Here is a 21,973-nt window from a genome sequence, read left to right as displayed (position 1 = left end):
AGTGCACACACGTTTGTTTTTTCTCAACACTCATTTTCTGGTTTTACTTTACTTCTTTTCCTGTTTCTTTTCCAGTCCAGCTTTGTTCTGACAATTCCCAGTTTTTAGAATTCAGTTTTCCCTTCTCTTTTCCCCTGAATCAGTTGAGAAATAAGACACAAGAGTAAGACAGACGGGAGATCTAGATGTTACCTTTATTACTGATGAAACAGATTTTAGAGACCTAGTGGGCGCAGGAGCCAGTACTGCACCCAGGAAGTTGCTGGGTTTTGCCACCCAGGCTCAGGCAGTGTTGGACCAACGGCCGCAGACTCCCTGCAGTGAGGCCCGGCTTCTCTAAAGCTCATGGGCTAGAGAAAGAACACATGGTTGTCTTTGTGCAACAGCTGCTTCTCAAGAGAAAGGAAAGGCGAAGGTCTGGTCTCTGCATGTCCAGTTTCTCCTTCTGGGCATTCCAGTCACATTAAGCCACTCCTTTTTCTTAGAGAGGAGAAAGTGAATGGTTGGCTAGAGATCAGGAATGTTCAATTTTTGGAGTGGCTTCTGCATGGAAGGGGGCTTCTCAGGTGGCTTTAGTGGTAAAGAATCCGTCTGCCAATGAAGAAGATGTAAGAGATGTGGGTTTGATCCCTAGGTTGGGAAGATCCCCTGGAGGAGGGCATGGCTACCCACTCCAGTATTCTTGCCTGGAAAATTCCATGGATGGGAGAGCCTGGCGGGCTACAGCCCATAGTGTTGCAGAGTCAGGCACGACTGAAATGACCTAGCACGCATGCATACCACATGGAAATACCAGGGTGAGGAAAAAGGGTTCTCTCTAATGGTGGGTAAATTCTGGGCCAGGATACCTACTGGTCATCAAGTTTTGAACTTAATTATTCACTTGATTGACTTTAAGAGAAATTTGATTTTATTCGTCATGAGCTTATCAATCCATTGCTTTGACCAAAAGCATCTTCCTGTATCTAGAATAGTTTGAAATTTCTTCCATTGGAACATTGACCATTAATGTAGTAATTAACCTATCAATTGTGTGATTCTTGGGCTTCCTGATGGCTCAGACAGTAAAGAACCATCCTGCAATACAGGAGACTTGGGTTTGATCAGTGTGTCAGGAAGATCTCCTGGAGAAGGAAATGGCACCCCACTTCAGTATTCTTGCCTGGGGAATCCCATGGACAGAGAAGCCTGGTAGGCTACGATCCATGGGGTCACAAGGAGTCAGACACGACCGAAGTGACTAACACTTTGACTTTCTTGGGAATCACTAGATTAAGAAAATTCTTCCTGAGACCTCCCTGATGAGCCAGTGTTTCGGAGTCCACCTTCCAATGCAAGGGATGGGAGTTCAATCCTTATTTGGGGAACTGAGACCCCACATGCTCCAGGCAACTAAGTCCACGAGGTGCACCTGGAGAGCCCATGTGCCACACAAAGACCCAGCACAGCCCCCCAGATAAATTCATGAAAATAATTTTAAAAATTCTTCCTATATTTGAAACAAAGTGAAATTATCTGTTTTGTAGATTGAAGTTTTCCTTCACATACTGACATAGTTTAACCTTTAGCCTCAAGAGAATCCATCTGGGTTGCAGGATTTTGAGGTTTTCAGAGTCATGTTCTGTTATTATTTTTTATTTAGTGACCGATGCAGTTTTAAGCAAATAAGGCAATTATGTTTTCCTACTATAAATTCAGACCTTGAGATGTATCTCTCTTATTTACTTTTAAAAGAACATTTCATTGCAAAGTCCACTTGAAACCACCTGCAGTTTATTACTAAATTCTAAATAACATAAAAAATGGACATTATTGGCACGTGAATCTCTGGAATTCCAATTATGTTGCCCTTTAGGCAGTTAGGAGTTGAAATTTTGCTTCTTTTATTATGTTGAGATTATGTTGGCGATTTAGGCTAGGGTTTCACATTCATTTTACTTGGCAAACCATTTTTACTGGTCTTTTGCCTTTCTCTCTTCACTTTATTTTCTGAAGCTATCCATTTCTGAAAAAGTAGTATTGTTTTGCAGAAGCCTTCCAGCACATTGGCCAAGTTTGAGGCTTTATTTCTGTTTGTTGGGTATTTTCAAGTTTCACGTTAAAGAGGTATATTCTAATCACCTCAATTTATGAAAGTTTACTTTAAGGAATTTTAGGGGTTTATTTTAAGGCAGTTTTAAGGCATAGCCCACCCTTATTGAACTGGAATATCATTCAAAAATACAACAGTCACTCTAGCAGGTCATGTGATGATTCAGCAGCACCTCTGATGGTCAGCATCTTAGAAACAGGTGACACCCATTGTCCCTGGTCCCATGGCTCAGCTTGCCCTCTCCTGTCTGCAGTGACTATCTGCTTCTCTCACGTCTGCTGACTGTCACCTTTGCCTCTCTCATGGCTTCTAAGTACCTCACTTACTGTCTTATTTTTATGTGTCTTTTTGTTCTGTCTGCTCTACTATTTGTCTCTGTGTGTATCTCACCATCACGCTGTCAGAGAAGCTGCCTCTGATTCATTCCGTCAGTGACTCTTCAATCTAAAGTGTCTCAGATGATTAGAGATTTCATGCACATTGCTTCAAAGCCCCTGGCTAGCATAGTCCTAAAGAGGACTGCCTGAGTTGCCTACTGTGTCCTGACCCAGACAATTGTGCAGGTTAGGTGTGGTACAAAGTTCAGGACATGGTGACCTATGCGTGAGGAACAACCTGGAGTCCCTTTTCTCTTAGGGACAGGGCTAACAGCCTTCCAGTACCCATTTGAGAAATCTCAGAGAAGAAGAGAAAATAACAACCTACTTTTGGAACAAGATTGTATAAATTCTATAGCAGTTCTCAAATTCACTTATTATTTGACTTCAGGTGTTTCTTCAACTTCATTGTAATATGAAGGTGATAGAACTTAATGCTACTTTGTATGTGCTTTCTGACTTCAAGTTTTGGCTTTCTCTTTTTCTTTAACCGTATTCTAGAATGGTATATTGTTAAAGATAATATTTGTGTGTATTGAAAGATAATAAATGGTTTCTGGCTTTATGTTACGGCCATTCAAGGTTTTCTTCTTTTTCTTGAACCATGTTCTGAAATGATGGCATATTAATGGTGGTGTTTATGAATAGTCGGGGGTTGTGAACAAGCTTCCTTTTACTTTTTTCCTGTCTCTTCAAAATAATTTAAAATACTAAGCAAAAATTTGGGAACAAAGATAATGGAGTGACTAATGGATGGAAAAAAATTCTGCAGTGCTGTTCACAGTGGCATATTTTAGTTGGCACTGGTGACAACTTTATAATAATGCTGCACTCTGGTGACTGTTAAATGAAGAACAAATGAAAAACATATGTATTGAAAGTAATTGCTTCTTTGCTTCAAATATCCAGCTTAAATCTCTCTTTTACATTAGGAAAGCAGAATTTATGCTGTAGCCAAATCAGGCATTCGAATGTCTGAGGCCTTCAATATGGAGAATGTTCATAAAAGTAAGTGTTTTTGTATGCTGCATCATGAATGAACCTTGAGCACTTTGTGCTAATTGAAATAAGCAGTCACAAAAGACACACACTGTATGAGTCCACTTATGTGAGGTATCCAAAGTAGTCAAATTCATAGAATCAGAAAGCAGAGTTGTGGTTCCTAGGGGTTACGAAGTATTGGGGAAGGGGAGCAGTTGCTTAATGGGTATAGAGTTTCAGATTTTCAAGATACAAATGTTTTGGAGATCTGATTGACAACAGTGTGAATATGCTTAACACTAACTGAACTCAAAGGTGGTTAAGATGGTAAATATTATCTTATGTGTTTTTTACTGTAATAAAAACATTTTTTTAAAGAATAAGTGATTTTATATTGCCATTTCACTAGCCAAGAATTTCCTAAATGTCTAAAGTCATTTGAATAAATACAGTTCTGCCAACTTTCAGAAAATGCTTTCTGAAGTTGCTGATATATATTTTAAAATTGAAATTCATGTTAGTATAGGGGCACATTGATGTTCAACTCTCATGTAGCGAGTATCTCATGATTTTACCCCAAAGAAGCTAAAGCCTGGACACTGGAATTTCAGCTGTTTAAATTGTAAAAATATTGATCTCTATGTCTTCTTTTTCCAGAGTTTAAAACACATTCCTCCTTTCTTTCTTTCTTCAAAAATTTATTATAGAAGAAATACATGCTCATTATGAAAAATAAAACCAAACCACAAAGAACTGTCTGAAATAAAAAGAGACATTTTTCTGTAGTTCCTTCTACTGGCCCCCTCCTTTCCTATCTGTAATCTGTATCTTAGAGGTAACCATTAATGTTCTATTCCTTTTCGGCTATCTATCATCGGTTTTTGCCACCCAGGAAATATATTCTAACCTTTCAATTTGAGGTTCACCTGCTAAAGGATTAAAAGTGATGATATTTTAACACTGGGTCACCAATAGGGCTCTGAATAATCAGAGAATATCTTCACGGGTACTGCTCACTGAATCAGTCAATAGGTATCTGTACTCCTTTCCGCCTAGCCTGAGCTGAATGGAGATACCAAAGAAACAAAAGCTAAGATCCTCACTTTCAAAGAGGTTATCGGCTAGTTGGGGAGCTAGCACACTTGGGTATGTAATGAACCATGTAAGAGAGTGTATAATTTAAACTGTGGATGCCATCGTTCTTAAAGTAGACTGTATAATGAATATCATGTGTTCATCCAGTGTCTCTTTAATTAGAAATTTTGTTAATTCACATTCATAAGAAATAGACCTAAGTGCTAGTTAGATCTGTTTTTTTAAAAAATCATATTGTTTTCTGTTTCAGATTCTGTTGCAGTGCTTTCCTACACCACATCAGGACTTTATACATCTCTGATATACAAGAACATGACAACCCCAGTGTATACAACTTTGAAGGGGGTAACTCATTATTGTTAAACACGTGGGTCTCTTCGTGCTGGATCAAAAAAACTGTTTATTCAAGCTCCAAATTCCATTCTTGACATTTTACATAAACTCCCTTTATAGGGTGTTTTAGAAGTTCACACTAACACATTATTAAAAGAGAAGAAATGGAAAAATCTCGAGAAGATATTTATTTCAATCAGAGTAATAGAGGTCTGACATGCTCCGTTTTTGTTACGCTGCATGTGAGCCTCTACCCCATCCATAACTGTTGTTTAAAGGAAATAGTGTTAATGGTGTAAAGAAAACAACCAATTTAGAAAGCTCTTCAAATCACTGCTGGGGTTCCCCTCCCTTGCGTGAAGTGCCTGATTAAAATAAGTATCATCAGAAGAAAATGCATCAGATATGAACAGCCGTATGGTCTTAGGAATCTTTTATCATTTACAAATGCCTTGCTGATTGGAATTTGGAATTTAACAAATGACTTTGATAATAGCAAGATGCTTTCTTCTATTTCTTAAAAAAAGCTTATTCCTTAACTTCTGGTAAAATTCTGTACCTAAAGAGAGAGATAACTTTAGAGATGGACACACAGGGAGGCTATTTTGTTTCTCTTTAGAAGGCGACCCAGATAAGCAGTAGCCCGTTCCTGGATGACTCCTCTGGGTCAGAAGAAGAAGACAGTTCAAGATCCAGCTCCCGGACCTCGGAGTCAGACTCTCGCAGTCGGAGTGGGCCAGGCAGCCCCAGAGCCCTGAAGCGAGGTAAGGGAAGGTTGCACACACATAAGACCGCTCCAAATAGTTCAGGATGTTTAGTGGGAATTTTATCTCTACAATAGGACTTAAAAAAAAATCTCAAAGTACTGCTTTCCACTCATACATGCTAAGTCACTTCAGTCATGTCCGACTGTTTACAACCCTATGGACTGTAGCCTGCCAGGCTCCTCTGTTCCTGGGATTCTCCAGGCAAGAATACTGGAGTGGGTTGCCATGCCCTCCTCCATGGGATCTTCCCGACCCAGGGGTGGAACCTGCATCTCTAACACCTCTTGCAATTGGCAGGTAGGTTTTTTTTTTTTTCACCACTAGCACCACCAGGAAGCCTCATAGTGAAAAGAATATTCACCGAGGACTAAGACACATATTTTAGTCCTAATCCTCTTCTGAATTTTCTTTGTGATTGCAGACAAGATAATCTATTTTTTTTAAAGCTTATCTGTAAAAGAGAGATCACTTCGTTATAGGAATAAAGTGAAATACTTGGCTTAAATGAGGTTTCTCTTTTATAGTTACTTTTTGATTTTGAATAATTTATAGTACGGATGGACTTATTTTATCTAAATTCATTACACTGCTTAATGGCAGAGAATACACCTAAAAATATGGAAAGTGAAGTCGCTCAGTCATGTCCGACTCTTTGCAATCCCGTGAACTGTAGCCCACCAGGCTCCTCTGTCCATGAGATTTTCCAGGCAAGAATACTGGAGTGGGTTGCCATTTCCATCTCCAGGGGATCTTCCCAACCCAGGCATTGAACCCAGATCTCCTGCATTGCAGGCAGATGCTTTAACCTCTGAGCCAAAAAATGTGGAGAATACACCTAAAAAACCTGATATTAAGAAAACTTACTTTGGGCAGGTCTACAATTTTTGTGGATTTTGAAGAAATGTTTGGCATAGATACAGGTTCTATAGAGAGTCAGTCATATTAAATGATATCTGTATTTTACAAAAGCCTTTAATGTGGCATAGCATGTTGGTTTTCAAACTGTTCCATGGAACCCCTATGTACTCCCAAGCCCCTCAGCTTCAACAGGAGCTGTTCATCTCTCATAGATTTAATATGTTGGCTTCCACTGGTCTCTTTGCTACTACCTTGCCCCCTTGACAGCTGGAATCAGGTTATAGCACACTTTTGCTCAAAACACTGCAGAGATTCCTTATACTGACTATAAGGTATTACATGATTCTTTGACGTCTTTGACCTCATCTCCTCCTTTCTCCTCTCTTACTCAGCTCTGGCCACCCAGACCCTTTTGCTATTCCTGGAACATACCAGGTATGCTTTGGTTTCAGGACCTATGCACTGAGTGTTTGCTCTACCTGGTATTCTTCCCCCAGATGTCATTACGGCTGGTTCCTTTTCTCCTTCAGTGCTTGACTCAGACAGTGCCTTCTCCATGATCTCTACCCTGACCACGCTATTCCAATACAGTCCTTTACTCTTCTCCAACTTCTAGCACTTTTTATTTCCCTTAGTTGGCTCCGTGGTTTATTTTTCCATAGCATTTGCTCTCTGTTTTTTGTCTGTCTCCCCTAACTAGAATCTGTGTTCCGTGAGGACAGAAATTTGTTTGCTTTGTTCTCTGCTCTGTCCCTATCTTGAGGCTAAGAGCCTGAGATTTGCACTCCAACATTGCCTCTGCCTGGCTGTTTGACTTTGGACAAATCCTTTAATCTGTGGACCTTAGTCTCCTTAGAGAATGAGGGCCTGAATCAGAATGATCTCTGAGGTCCTTGGTAGATTGAAATTTCTGTTATTCTTTGAAAAATAAAGATACTACTATTATCACATCCATTACTTGGCTTAGTCAAATAAATTAGAAGAATAATATAGTGAAATTATCCTAACATGGCCCTTAAATGTTAATAGACACTTTAAAAATTGCCAGATACTATAATGAATAATGACTTAAGTTCTTGATTTTATTTAATATTTTCAAAATCTCCAATTGTAGTGACTTTCCAGTGTGACTTGCAACTTGCAAGTTGTTTTCTAAGATGGCAAGTGAATGATTGCGAAAAATGTTCCTTTGAATTTTGCATTATAGCTGCTGTCAAATGAAATAGTCTGTTTATATCTTTTTTATTGCTTCTCTTTTATGGAAGATTTTCGAAATCTATACACTAGTAGTATTGGACTCCTGTGTTCTTTTAATGTGATGTTACTTTAAAATGATTACAAAAATTAAGTGTATTAAAGTATGATCATGCAAATCTTGAAAAATTAAGGTTCAACATTTGTTTGTCTACATATGCATGTGCTCTGCGTGCTCAGGTGCCTCAGTCACGTCCGACTCTGCGATCCCATGGACTGTAGCCCGCCAGGCTCCTCTGTCCATGGGATTTTTCAGGCAAGAATACTGGAGTGGGTTGCCATTTCCTCCTCCAGAGGATCTTCCCAACTCAGTGATTTGCCTACGTGTCAATATGTAAATACACATCTTTTTAATTCTTAATAAATATTACTAGACTATTACATACATTTTATATATGTGAAAATAGCTATACTTACAATCGTACCAAAATATTATTTAGTTTCTTTGACTTCCTTGGAGATTTGCATGATAGTCTTAACGTTTTAGTTCTGTTTTCTGCCTTAAAGGTACTTCATGGTCAAAGGCATGGAATACATCTAGTCTAGGAAGGGTGATGATTTGGGATATGGATGTATTTCTTAGGAAAACTGACAACCAGCATTTGGACCATCCAATTACTAAATATTGACTTGATTTATTTCTTTTCACCTAGGTGTGTCTCTGTCTTCTGTGGCTTCTGAAAGCGATTATGCTATTCCCCCAGATGCTTACTCCACAGACTTGGAGTACTCACAGCCAGAGCAGAAGCTTCTGAAAACTTGCTCATCTTCCAGTGATAATGGGAAAAATGTAAACACTGAATCAGGGTTTTTGTGTTTTTTTTTAATTAATGAATCTGTTAGAGTCTCCAAAGGGAACTTAAATATTTTTTTAAATCTCTTTAATTAGGAACCACTGGAAAAATCTGGCTACTTATTAAAAATGAGTGGTAAAGTCAAGACTTGGAAGCGGAGATGGTTTGTTCTTAAAGGTGGTGAATTACTTTACTACAAATCTCCGGTGAGTGGAAATTGCTTGTTATTTAGAACTGAATTCCTCAATCTATAAATCAGACACCTGGCTGATTTTCTTCCATGTAATGCAATTAATGAGACAAATCATTTCTTATTATGACTATTACAGATAATCACTTTGCATTGGTTTTCTTCCCTTCATACAGAGCGATGTAATCAGAAAACCACAAGGCCATATTGAACTTAGTGCATCCTGTAGCATTTTAAGAGGGGATAACAAGCAAACAGTTCAGGTATTTTTTTTTCTTTTTTATATCATGTAAAACTCAGTTGTCAATTATGTAAGCTAATAGAATGAAGACTGGGTTTTCAGTATTTTTTTATTCCATTTGGTGATCAGTTTGATGCCCCTAAAATTTGTGAAACCCTGGGACTTCTTAGTTAAAACTATGTTATAACCTAAGTTTATATTAAGTAAGTCTCCACTGTATTTCCTTTGCCCTTGATCCCTTACACTGTTTGTTCCCCACTCCTAACCCTCCCAGCCATTCTCAGTTCTCAAGCTGTCAAGCTATTTTAGCGGAAGGTTATTTGATAAATGATTTCCCAATAAGATACCCAGATTTTAGTGTACTATTGAATTCAGAAGTGTTTGCAATTTAATACAGAACCAGAAAATGTCAGTTCTGTGAACTTCAGATGCTCTAATGCCTAAGTGGGAAGGATATTAGGGAGCAGAGGGGCTGTCCTAGTTCCCACGAAGTCACACCACAGAGGGGGCTGCTGACCATTTCACACACACATAATGCCAGTCTTGCTGGAAACCTCTGCCGAGTTTTAAAAACAAAACAAGCTATTGAAATAGTTTGGATAGGTGACTTAAAATTCAAATGACTTATATCGGAAATGCCTTCCATAATTGTTATTTTCTTATCTTCCTCTTTTGGAGGGTGAAATACAACATTTTATTAGAAAAATACGTTTTCATTGTTTTCAGTGGCTAATACCTGAGGACTGCCCCAAAATGTACAAAGGAGAATCAGTATGTTTATGGCTGATTTGCATTGTTGTACGGCAGAAACCAGCACAACATTGAAGCAGTTTTCCTCCAATTAAAAAATAAATTAAAAAAATAAACATCTATTTTAAAAAAGAATCATTTGTAGGCTTCTGAAACTCTGCAATTATTCTGTTCCTCATTTCAACAACTAGGAACCCGTAGCACATTTAGGGGAGAAAAGGAAAATCTAATGAGAAAACAAGATTAAAAAATCATGACCCCAAAGCATAATACTCTAAAGAGTTTTAAAGTAAATGGAAGTGAAAAAATTATTACCACAAAAAGTTAATTGTCCCTCTCACAAAGTGGTTAAAATATGCTACATGATTTATAGACTCATTTATTTGGAACCTAGGATTCAAGTTGCAGCATATTTGTTTCCATATTAGGTAGTGATATTTGAAGAATGGACAAGGAAATGATAATTATTCTAAAATCTGCAGTTTCCTTTTCTATCTCTTTCTCATCCCGTTCTAGTTGACCACTGAAAAACACACATACTATCTGACCGCAGATTCCCCCAATATATTGGAGGAATGGATTAAAGTGTTACAAAACGTTCTTCGAGTACAAGCTGCCAACCCCCTTTTCCTGCAACCTGAGGGCAAACCAACGGTGAAGGGATTGCTCACCAAGGTGGGAACTCTATATACAGTAGCAGTGTCCCAGGCAGTGACAGAATTAGCCCTGCAATCATGAAAAGTGGGCATCACAGAATATATGTGTGTGTGTATATATATATATATAAATATAATTTATGTTGTTATGCAGTGGGAAAAAGTGTTTTAAGTATGATATCAAAGACAAAAGCCATAAAGATGAAACATGACAAATTTGACTATTTTGCATAAAAATGTAAATGTTCTTACTATCAGAACTTTTCTAAGCAGAATTTTTAAAAGACCAATGAGAAGCTTTGAAAATGTATTTGAAACTTAAATACAAGCTTTTTCTAATCAGGAAGTAAAGGGTAAATACCAGTGAGGGGAAGGAACAAAGGACACAGTGAGAGAGAGGTAGAGATAGAAATACACATGATCAATCCACATATAAGAAAATGTTCTACTGTCATTAATACTTTTCTTAAAAAGCAAGAAGTAATGAATCTTTTTAAAAATCTGATCATGGGAAGACCTTTTTTAAAAGTATGAAATACAGTATTGACACAAATTAAGAAATTTGCTACTGAGTTTGCTTAGAAGGCAGTTTGGCAATGTCTTGGCCAAAGTGTTTTACTCAGTAAATATTTTTGAATGAACAAATAAATGAATAAATATTACATGTTTTAAGAAGATATATATTTAGACTTTGATCCAGCAGTTTCAGTCTAAGAAATTTATGCTTAGGAAATTATCTTAATTTGCAAAACATTTAAGTATGAAAATGTCCATCACAGCATCCTCTTTCTGATTAAAAAAAAGAGAGAGGTAATAATTAACATGCATTGAAATGCAGGTTTTAAGTACAAGATTGGATCAGTTTTGGTAGATATTTACTGTCACTCTTTCAAGATATAGAACTTTCCATTGCTGCAGAAATATTACTTGTACTCCATGGTTTATAATACAGAAAAACTGAGATCATCTTAGATATAGAGTAGGGAATAGTTTTAAATATTTATATAATCAGGTAACGCTTTACTGTGCAGTCATTTTCAATGTGCAAAAGAATGTTTAATGTTTTAGAAATAGATTATGATGTGTTGTTAGGTGATAAAATAAGTGTAGAGTATTACATAGTTATCCCACTTTTGGTAAACATTTGTAGAAAAATGTCTGACTAGGAAATATATTAAGGTATACTGGATATCTCTGTGTGGTTTTTACTTCATTTTTGCTTATTTCTGTTTTCTAACTTTATAATATAAAGTCTGGCTTTCTTTTTTAAAAGGTTTTACAAGTCTGTCAACCTCAAACATACATAGGTGAATTATTTTCTAACTTTTTTAGAATGAGTAAATATTGATTTATGCTAAGATAAATATTATTTAAAAAAATTTAACAATACAATAAAATATTTACACATAAAATACTGCACACGAAAGTAATCTTTGCATCATCATGCATTACTCCATGTGCTTTATTTATGTAAAAGGTTAGAAATTTAACTATGGTGAGCTATACCACCCTGTAATTTATACTTAATATTAATGTGGGAATATGGGTGGGTGCTCTTCAGTAATATTTACGAAGACCGACCAACCATTCTAAAAGTAAGAGAAAAATTTCACCAATGCATTCAACAAAGAGATGCACTGTGTGTTTTTCCGGATCATTCTATCACCATGAAAATGTTTTTTCTTTTACTCATGGGCTTGAGAACTCCCTGGTATTGTGCTAATATATGTTTTCCAATGAACCCAGTGCCACTTTAAATCACATTCTTATTCCAGTTCATAATAACTAATTGTCCTACTGTTTCAAGGACTGTGTATATCAAATCCTTAGGCTTTAATATGATCTCATGGCTAAGGGTTTATAATTTCTTTCACATTCAGTGTTTTTGATTTTTTTTGCTTATTTTTAATTATCGGCATGCCTTGTCAATTTTCACTCCTGTTACATTTCTACTGTTCCCTGCTTCCCATTTTACAACTGCATTTTAAGTGAGTGCAAGTTGCTGTGATTATCAGATGACTAAACCACTAGGATTTATAGACAGGATGCTCATTAGATTTCCTTCCTACCATTTGTGAAGGGTTGTCCACCCCCATATTTTCACCTGCAAAGCCTTATATGAGAAAAACTCTTTCCGAGTGACTTGTTCTGAGCTCACATTCAGGCTACAATCCCAGATACAGCAGAGCAGTGTTTGAATATTTTGGAGGGGAGGAGACATTTTCAAGTTGTCACACTGTTATTATTAAGTACAGAAATATGTAGGCAGATATTAAGAACTTGACTAATTTGATTCTGGATAGTCAGTCTTGCAACTTTTAATGCTTTGGAAGAACATTTCCTATATAGAAGTTCCCTTATTTTAAAAACATGTATTGAACAGTTACCCCATGTCAAGCAAGGAGCTGAGGTATTTAGATGAGTAGACTGCTGCCCCATCCCCAGAGAGCCTCATATCTAGTGGGAAAGAAAAGAACATATGCATATTTATAATTATATATTAATACATAAAGTGCTATTATTGACATGCATCATAAGGTGCACAGAAAAGCCGAATAATTTAGACTGTGGGGTCAGGAACAACTTCCCACAGAAGGTTTGCCTGCAATGAGTCTCCAAGGAGAAGTAGGATTTAATTTTGGAAATGGGCAAAGGAAGGTATTCCGGGCTGGAAGACAGTGTGGACAAAAGACAGTGTCTCAAAGCGTGGTCACCTAAGGAAAGAGCAAGTCCTCTGAAGAAAGAGTTGGAGGTCCCGATCGTGGAGGACTTTTTTGGTCTTGTTAAGGACTTCGGTCTTCATCCTAAAGGTGATGTGGAATCCCTCAGGGTTTGTAACAGGGGCATGGCTATATTCAAGTTGTTAACAGATTGCTCTGCTGAGAGGAAGATGAATTTGTGGGAAGCAGGCTGGAGTTTCTAAGAACAGTAAGTGGAGGTGGTTTTCCTGAAGAGGATGAGACTCTGAACTGGTCATTGGGAGAGAGACCGGAGGGTGAATCTAAATAATGTTAGGAGGTAAAACTCTTCAGACTGAAGCCAGCAACTAGGAAGTGGGAGAGATAAGGATAGCTGGGTGAAAGATGGTGCCAGATGATAGAGACCTCAGAAAAGAGGAGCTGTTTAGGATGATCAAAAGCTTCTTTTGGGACTTATCAGTTTTACAGCTTGTGAAGACACCTAAATTAAGAAGTCCAGCAGGCCGTGGCAACACAATCTCCATCAGAGGAGAAGGCTTGGTTGGAAGGAAGGATTTGGGGAATTATCATTGTGGATGTGATGGTTGACTCCAGTACAGTGAAAGAAATCATCCAGGAAAATGTGTAGAGTGAGAAGAGCAGGGGATTGTTAATAGGACACTAGGTTTCCCAAATTTGAGAACACGTAAAGGAGATATATGAAGAGACCCTGCAAAGTAAGTCATGGAGGCCAGGAGTGGAGTGTTCAACAGGGAGGGAGTGATCTGCAGTGTCAGATGCAGAAAGTGCACTGTGGTGTGTTCAGGGGTAGTGGGGAGATGAGTAAGAGCAGTGCTGAATTTGGAGGACTGTCCCTGCTTCCTGGCACATGAGAAAGAATGGAGCTGGGAGGGAACATGGTGTCAGGAGAGGCACTGAGGTCAAAGGAAAGAGTGGCATGAGTAAGGAGAGAGGGAGCCTGGTTGAGGTCAGGAAGTAGAATGTAAATTTCAGAAGGGGAGCCATTCCCAATGAAGGAAAAAGGACCAAGGTGTGGCCAAGGGGATGAGTAGCAAAAAATGGAGGGACAGCAAAGGTTTTTCGAAAGGAAAAGAACAAAGTCCTGTGAGTTAAGATTGTAGGGAGGTAGTGCGGCATAGAGCCTCGGGCAAGGGTTCAGGAGCCAGACTGCACACCAGTGCACATCCTGGCTCTGAAACTTGCTGCGTTGTGGGACCTTGAATAGATTACTTAGCACCTCTGTGCCTTAGTGTCCTTTTCTGTAAAGTGGGAATGATATTAGTGCCAATCTCACAGGGTACTGGGAAGATTAAATTATTTAAGTGTGTAAAGTGCTTTAGAACAGTGCCTGGCACATCATAAAGACACCCAAAATGTTAGCTATTATCATAAGAGTTTCCCCTGGATGATGAAGTCAGCGAGACAGGTAACAGATTTGTAGGGGAGAAGGTTACAGGCATGAAAATATAGTAGAGGAGAGAAGACCATGGGAGCTTGTGTTTTGTGTGATGACAAAGGCCAATCAGGATACAATACACTATTTGTCATCAAAGTTTCAGAGAGAACCGATACAAATACCTTTGTTATGGATGCAAGGTAAAAAAAAAAACGTTATTCTTTCAGCTTTTTGGTTCACCAAAGCCTTGAAGTTTGAAATTGTCTTTAAATCTTTGTGCAAATTCTTCTAGTGTAATTTATTATGATTTTTTTTTTCAGAATAAGTCAAAGTTGGGAGAAATCTTAACATAATCAGTTTTACCTAAAAAGATAGACTGTGTTTTTAAAACACAGCTTTTACAGTGACTTGGCAGAGGTCCTCGTTAATTTGTAGTTCCTCAAAGGCACACATTGCTCTATTTAAAGATAAATCATTCCCGAAGTATACTCTTTATAGCCAGATGCATTATGCTTCAATTTTAGTGAGACTCCTTTCTGGAGTTTGTTTAAAAGAAGAAAAAAGTAAACTGTATAACACAAACTATTTAAAACTTCCAGTATATTTTTCTGTAAGTACATGTTTCTAAATTTAATTAAACCGAAGCATTTCTTGCCAAATGAAACATTTTTTGTTGTTGTTGTTTCTCCTCAAGCAACATTCTAAATCCATCAGACTGTTAGATGGTGGAGTTATTTGTTTGCTTAAACCATGCTTTGGAAAGCCCAAAGACTGGCTGCATTCGTGGGTTTAAATGAAACATGTGTTTTACTTTTCCTTATGCATAGCAAGGAAGGAAGTGTTTATTGAGTAACTACTAGTATCCTTTATTTACATTTTCTCCTTTGGTCATACAACAGCCCGCTGAGGTGTACAGTCATCCCACATTAAGGAAAGAAGTTGGGAGGTCAAGTCAGTTGCCTGAGGGCATCATCTATCCAGTATCTGGCAGAACTGGGATCTAAACCTTGGTCCATTTGACCTCAGAACCCAGGCCCTTTCTGCTGTTGTGACTTGCCCACTGCAAAATCCATTCTTCTCTGTTTATATGTTGTCATTACAAGGTGCCCGCAAAACACGTGTGCTTCCCAGCGCCACATGCTGCCCCTCCCCCAGTGACGTCTCCCCTTACTCGCTCAGTCTCGGATACGTGGGCACACACCGTCTCAGGACCTAGGGGCTTGCTGTGTCCTTGCCCAGAGTGTTCTCTCAGGTGACTGCATAGCTCACCTCCCTCCTCTGGGGCTTGACTCTTGGGTGTTGGTGACGCCTTCCTGACTACCGTATTTTAAATTGTAAAACACATCCCCTGCTTCTCCAAGCACTTCTTTCTCTTTTCCTGCTTTATTTTTCTTCTTCATATTTATCACCATGGGCAAGCATGGCAACAGAATGTTGGGCTTTGGTTTTACCAGCCAGTGTCTTGGTTTCCCGGTGGTGGGTCTCTTCAGGTTGAAGTCTACTCTAACTATCGAAGGAGAGAGGGTCAAGCCTCAAGGCAAAGATTGGCAGGGCTGCCTGGATAATGGAAGTATCGGGCAAGCTCAACCAGGCACGCCACATTCTAGGTCTGGAGCAACAGAACCCATTACAGATCTTATCCACTGGAGGGAATGGGGTTCTTGGTGTTTTTCTAAACTTGAGGGTATAGCTGGGACTGTCTGACAGAGATCTTCAGTGCCTGAACCTGGACAGGACTGGGGCAGGAGGAACTCAGTGAGGATCTTGCATTGCCAGACAGGTTCTTTACCATAGCACCACCTGCGAAACCCAATAGTGAGGATCTTACTAAAGCCACTGAACAGTGAAAAACCTGTAATATTCAGTATGAATTTATGTGTAAATGTGTAGAATGTGTGTGTAAATTACCCACACACACAAAACACATCTAAGTGTGCAAACTTTGTATTCCTAATGAAGATACGTAGCACACTGCTGGTTTGGTTGTCTGTCTGCCTCGTGAGGCAGTGAGCTCCTTAAGGAAGGAAACTGTCTTGCTCATATCCGCCCCCCCAGTACCTAGACCAGTCCCTGACTAGAATCAAGAACGAGAATTCAGGTTCCATCCCAGTCACGAAAGATAGTTCCTGACATATAGAAGTACTCAATATATAATAGTAGCTTTTAATGTTGTTTTTATTATTTTGTGTGTATGTTTCTGGAGAAGGCATGAAGTGTTTTGAATGAATGAAACTTTTGTATTTTGGAAATCACTAGAATTCTTAGGTTTCAGTCTTCTTGTTTCTAACATTATGTGTTAACCTGGAGAGCCACAGGATTATTGGAAATCTATGTAATATGGAAACTGTGAAAAATACTTACTTGTGAAATTGGCATTTTTTAATCCTTAGTCTTAGGTGTAATGTTTGACATCTAGTAAACACTCATTAAATGTTGAGTGGTGAGCATGAGAGCAAACATGCCATGCTACTAGTGTAACAGGTAAATTGCAAATAGCATTCAGATAGTCTGGTTGAAATGTCACCTGTAACTTGAGCAATAACTTGAGCAAACTGGATAGCTGTTCAAATAGCTTCAAATAGAGTGTATATGCCATACTTTAAGGTGTCAGAGTTCTGTGCTACATTTATACTTTTTTGAAATATGATTTCAGGTAAAACATGGTTACTCCAAGAGAGTCTGGTGTAAACTTATAGGAAAAACATTATATTATTTTCGTAGTCAAGAAGATAAGGTATGTATATGTTTTTAATATGCTGATTAGAGGAATTTTTTGTTGATTATGGCTTCAAGTTTTTCCTTTCACTGTTCTATTGCTAGCCCAAATTTTAGAATTTTTGATGTTGAAATTTTGCATAAAATTTATTACTAAGGTAATCATAGGCCTACAGGGATCTTGATTCTTAATTATAAGCCTTAGCAACTTTTAATTAATGCTTCTTCTAAGACCTAGAAAAATCTTCCTCTACCCCACTCTCAGCCATCAGTTTCTCATATTTTTCAGGCCTGACAGAATAGATAAGTTTGAATGATGGGAGCATCAAGCTAGGAAAGAAGCTGAAGAGAAAAAAGAATCCAGTCCTGTCCCAGGCCCTTGAATTCCTAGACACCACTTATCTATCCATCCATCTACCTATTTATGTCCCATTGGTTCATTTTTAATTAATCTCTTCCCCAAAGAACTTGAGTTACCTTCATTTTCAGAGGAAAAAGATATCTTCCAAAGGTGAAATGTATGCCTGATTTTCATTGGATCAAGAGTATTTGCATAAAACAGTGATGCCTGCTTCACAGAATAGCAGCCTCTGAGTGATTACTGTATTAATGAGACCAGACTTCTTAGTCCACTGACCACATAGGTCAGTTAGTATTTCTCTGTTCTATTTTTGCAGCCTTCACTCTTGGTTCTGGCTAGCCGTATTTATTTATTTATTGGTCACTTCATGCAGCATGTGGGATCTTAGTCCCCTGACCAGGGATGGAACCCACATCATCTGCATTAGGAGTACACAGTCTTAACCACTGGACTGCCAGGGAAGTCCCTGACGAGCCATATTTAAAAGGTATTGCTCATGGGATGGAAATTAACACAGTGAAGCTTTGAGAGTGTTATCTCTGAAGTAGTGTGGGAACATGTTCATTAAAATAAGACAGGAATAAGTACATGACAAAATTGTATATCCCAATATAACCCTAACTCAGTTATCAATCAGGAAAACAGCAGCTACTCTGTATATTCCATTTATAACAATTTTAACGTAGAATTAGGGACATACATAACTTTTAGAAAGTCAGGGTGGTAGAGGTTGGGGAAGAAGCTGCCACTGAAGGTCCAAGAAGGCAGGACCAGCAGTCTGAGCCCAAAGCACAGAGGCAGCTGGTCCTCAGCAGTTGACTGAGAAGCCTCTGTGACGCTCCCAGCGGCCCAGGCATCTGACTGCAGAAGAACAATTACTCCTCTGACACCCTCACCTTCCACATGACATGCAAATTCTCTCAGGCAAGCTCTAATTTGGAACTATGCAGGGAAAGGGATTCTGACGAATATAGTGCCCAGCTTCTTTTCTGCAGTTACAGGGAGACTTGATTGGGATGCTGAGTTTATAATCCTCAGTCTAACACATCTCTGTTAAAACACACATAGCAGAAAAGTCAGAAAGAACTGTACCGAAATGTTGAGTGGTGGTAGAATTATGGATGACCTTTTTTTTTCCTTTTGGGGTGAAAAGTGAAAGTGTCAGTCCCTCAGTTGTGTGCTACTCTTTGCCACTCCATGAACTGTAGCCTGCCAGGGATTCTCCAGGCAAGAATACTGGAGTGGGCTGCCGTTTCCTTCTCCAGGGGATGTTCCCAACCCAGGGGTTGAACCCGGGACTCCTGCATTGCACGCAGATTACCATCTGAGCCACCAGGAAAGCCCCTCCTTCTTTGGGTACCTTTCAGTTTTTACCAAGTTTCTATAATAAGTGTGTGTTTTATAAATAGAAAAGTAATTTAAAATTTACCAAGAGTAAAATTTAAATGTTCTTACTATCACTACTAGTAATTTTTATTATTTAATAAAAATGGATAACATTGAACATAGAAGGAACAAGTCAGAAGAATGTAAATAGATGAGCAGAAATCCATTATAATTAGTGGAAAAGTATTAGAATGTTTGTGAATCAGCATAGGCTAACTTCATTTTGTGCTATACGTGTTTCAGAAACAATTTGTCTTTATCTCGATCAGTGTCTTTTTAAAACATCAGTCAAAATATTTAAAAACACCAGATCTATTCACCGTTTATGGAGCCACAGTCATCCTTTGGTGAAAGGAATGTTGTTGTTGTTTATTCACTGAGTCAAGTCTGATTCTTTGTGACTCCATGGACTGCAGCATGCCAGACTCCTCTGTCCTCCACTTTCTCCTTTGAAATTAGATCAAATTCATGTCCACTGAGTTGGTAACACTATCTAACTATCTCATCCTCTGCCACCCCCTTCTCCTTTTGCCTTCAATCTTTCCCAGCATCAGGGTCTTTTCCAGTGAGTTGGCTCTTTGCATAATGTGGCCAAAGGATTGGAGCTTCTGTTTCAGCATCAGTCTTTCCAATGAATATTCAGGGTTGATTTCCTTTAGGATTGACTTGTTTGATCTCCTTGCAGTCCAAGGGACTCTCAAAAGGAATCAGTCAGTTCAGTTCAGTTCAGTCGCTCAGTCGTGACCAACTCTTTGTGACCCCATGAATTGCAGCACGCCAGGCCTCCCTGTCCATCACCAGCTCCCGGAGTTCACCCAAACTCATGTCCATCCAGTCAGTGATGCCATCCAGCCATCTCATCCTCTGTTGTCCCCTTCTCCTCCTGCCCCCAATCTCTCCAGCATCAGAGTCTTTTCCATGAGTCAACTCTTCCCATCAGGTTCTCATCAGGCCAAAGTATTGGAGCTTCACCATCAGTCCTTCCAAAGAACACCCAGGACTGATCTCCTTTAGAATGGACTGGTTGGATCTCCTTGCAGTCCAAGGGACTCTCAAGAGTCTTCTCCAACACCACAGTTCAAAAGCATCAGTTCTTTGGCTCACAGCTTTCTTCACAGTCCAACTCTCACATCCATACATGACCACAGGACAAACCGTAGCCTTGACTAGATGGACCTTTGTTGGCAAAGTAATGTCTCTGGTTTTCAATATGCTCTCTAGGTTGGTCATAACTTTTCACCAAGGAGTAAGCGTCTTTTAATTTCCTGGCTGCAGTCACCATCTGCAGTGATTTTGGAGCCCCAAAAAATAAACTCTGACACTGTTTCCACTGTTTCCCCATCTATAGGCCATGAAGTGATGGGACCAGATGCCGTGATCTTCGTTTTCTGAATGTTGAGTTTTAAACCAATTTTTTCACTCTCCTCTTTCACCTTCATCGAGGCTTTTTAGTTCCTCTTCACTTTCTACCATAAGGGTGGTGTCATCTGCATATCTGAGGTTATTGATATTTCTCCTGGCAATCTTGATTCCAGCTTGTGCTTCTTCCAGCCCAGTGTTTCTCATGATGTACTCTGTATATAAGTTAAATACACAGGGTGACAATATACAGCCTTGAGGTACTCCTTTTCCTATTTGGAACCAGTCTGTTGTTCCATGTCCAGTTCTAACTGTTGCTTCCTGACCTGCATACAGGTTTCTCAAGAGGCAGGTCAGGTGGTCTCGTATTCCCATCTCTTTCAGAATTTTCCACAGTTTATTGTGATCCACACAGTTAAAGGCTTTGGCATAGTCAATAAAGCAGAAATAGATGTTTTTCTGGAACTCTCTTGCTTTTTCCATGATCCAGCAGATGTTGGCAATTTGATTTCTGGTTCCTCTGCCTTTTCTAAAACCAGCTTGAACATCAGGAAGTTCACGGTTCATGTATTGCTGAAGCCTGGCTTGGAGAATTTTGAGCATTACTTTACTAGCATGTGAGATGAGTGCAATTGTGAGGTAGTTTGAGCATTCTTTGGCATTGCCTTTCTTTGGGATTGGAATGAAAACTGACCTTTTCCAGTCCTGTGGCCCCTGCTGAGTTTTCCAAATTTGCTGGCATATTGAGTGTAGCACTTTCACAGCATCATCTTTCAGGATTTGAAATAGATCAACTGGAATTCCATCACCTCCACTAGCTTTGTTTGTAGTGATGCTTTCTAAGGCCCATTTGACTTCACATTCCAGGATATCTGGCTCTAGGTGAGTGACCACACCATCGTGATTATCTGGGTTGTGAAGATCTTTTTTGTACAGTTCTTCTGTGTATTCTTGCCATCTCTTCTTAATATCTTCTGCTTCTTTTAGGTCCATACCATTTCTGTCCTTTATTGAGCCCATCTTTGCATGAAATGTTCCCTTGGTATCTCTAATTTTCTTAAAGAGATCTCTAGTCTTTCCCATTCTGTTGTTTTCTTCTATTTCTTTGCATTGATCGCTGAAGAAGGCTTTCTTATCTCTCCTTGCTATTCTTTGGAACTCTTTCCTTTTCTCCTTTGCTTTTCACTTCTGTTCTTTTCACAGCTATTTGTAAGGCCTCCCCAGACAGCCATTTTGCTTTTTTGCATTTCTTTTCCATGGGGATGGTCTTGATCCCTGTCTCCTAATGTCACGAACCTCAGTCCATAGTTCGTTCATGAGGCACTCTATCTATCAGATCTAGACCCTTAAATCTATTTCTCACTTCCACTGTATAATCATAAGGGATTTGATTTAGGTCATACCTGAATGGTCTAGTGGTTTCCCCTACTTTCTTCAATTTCAGTCTGAATTTGGCAATAAGGAGTTCATGGTCTGAGCCACAGTCAGGTCCCGGTCTTGTTTTTGCTGACTGTATAGAGCTTCTCCATGTTTGGCTGCAAAGAATATAATCAATCTGATTTCGGTGTTGACCATCTGGTGATGTCCATGTGTAGAGTCTTCTCTTGTGTTGTTGGAAGAGGGTGTTTGCTATGACCAGTGCATTTTCTTGGCAAAACTCTATTAGTCT

General features: G+C 39.0%; 1 protein-coding gene across 8 annotated transcripts in view; it reads left to right on the top strand.

Annotated features, from left to right (window-relative positions):
* The window catches only part of PLEKHH2 (pleckstrin homology, MyTH4 and FERM domain containing H2), a 106,958-nt gene that overhangs the window by 39,587 nt on the left and 45,398 nt on the right, over positions 1-21,973 (top strand). For 6 of the 8 annotated variants that reach the window (XR_015137045.1, XR_015137044.1, XM_086327205.1 and 3 more), the window contains 8 exons: positions 3,402-3,477; positions 4,796-4,890; positions 5,498-5,642; positions 8,411-8,547; positions 8,647-8,757; positions 8,918-9,004; positions 10,249-10,407; positions 17,137-17,217. Coding sequence is in view for 5 of the 8 variants with exons in the window: in XM_086327205.1 (XP_086183331.1) it covers positions 3,402-3,477; positions 4,796-4,890; positions 5,498-5,642; positions 8,411-8,547; positions 8,647-8,757; positions 8,918-9,004; positions 10,249-10,407; positions 17,137-17,217 (891 nt within the window). In the remaining 3 variants the exon portion in view is untranslated. Of the gene's footprint in view, positions 1-3,401; positions 3,478-4,795; positions 4,891-5,497; positions 5,643-8,410; positions 8,548-8,646; positions 8,758-8,917; positions 9,005-10,248; positions 10,408-17,136; positions 18,047-21,973 lie in introns of all 8 variants that reach the window. The other 2 variants (XR_015137046.1, XM_086327203.1) reach the window with 2 other exon arrangements.

Source organism: Bos grunniens, chromosome 11 (genome assembly GCF_055505025.1).
Source record: "Bos grunniens cultivar Pamir isolate PY7600 chromosome 11, Bosgru_T2T1.0, whole genome shotgun sequence".
Lineage (NCBI taxonomy): Eukaryota > Metazoa > Chordata > Mammalia > Artiodactyla > Bovidae > Bos > Bos grunniens.
Note: the sequence above shows the minus strand (reverse complement) of the source record. Positions and strands in the feature narration are given on the sequence as shown.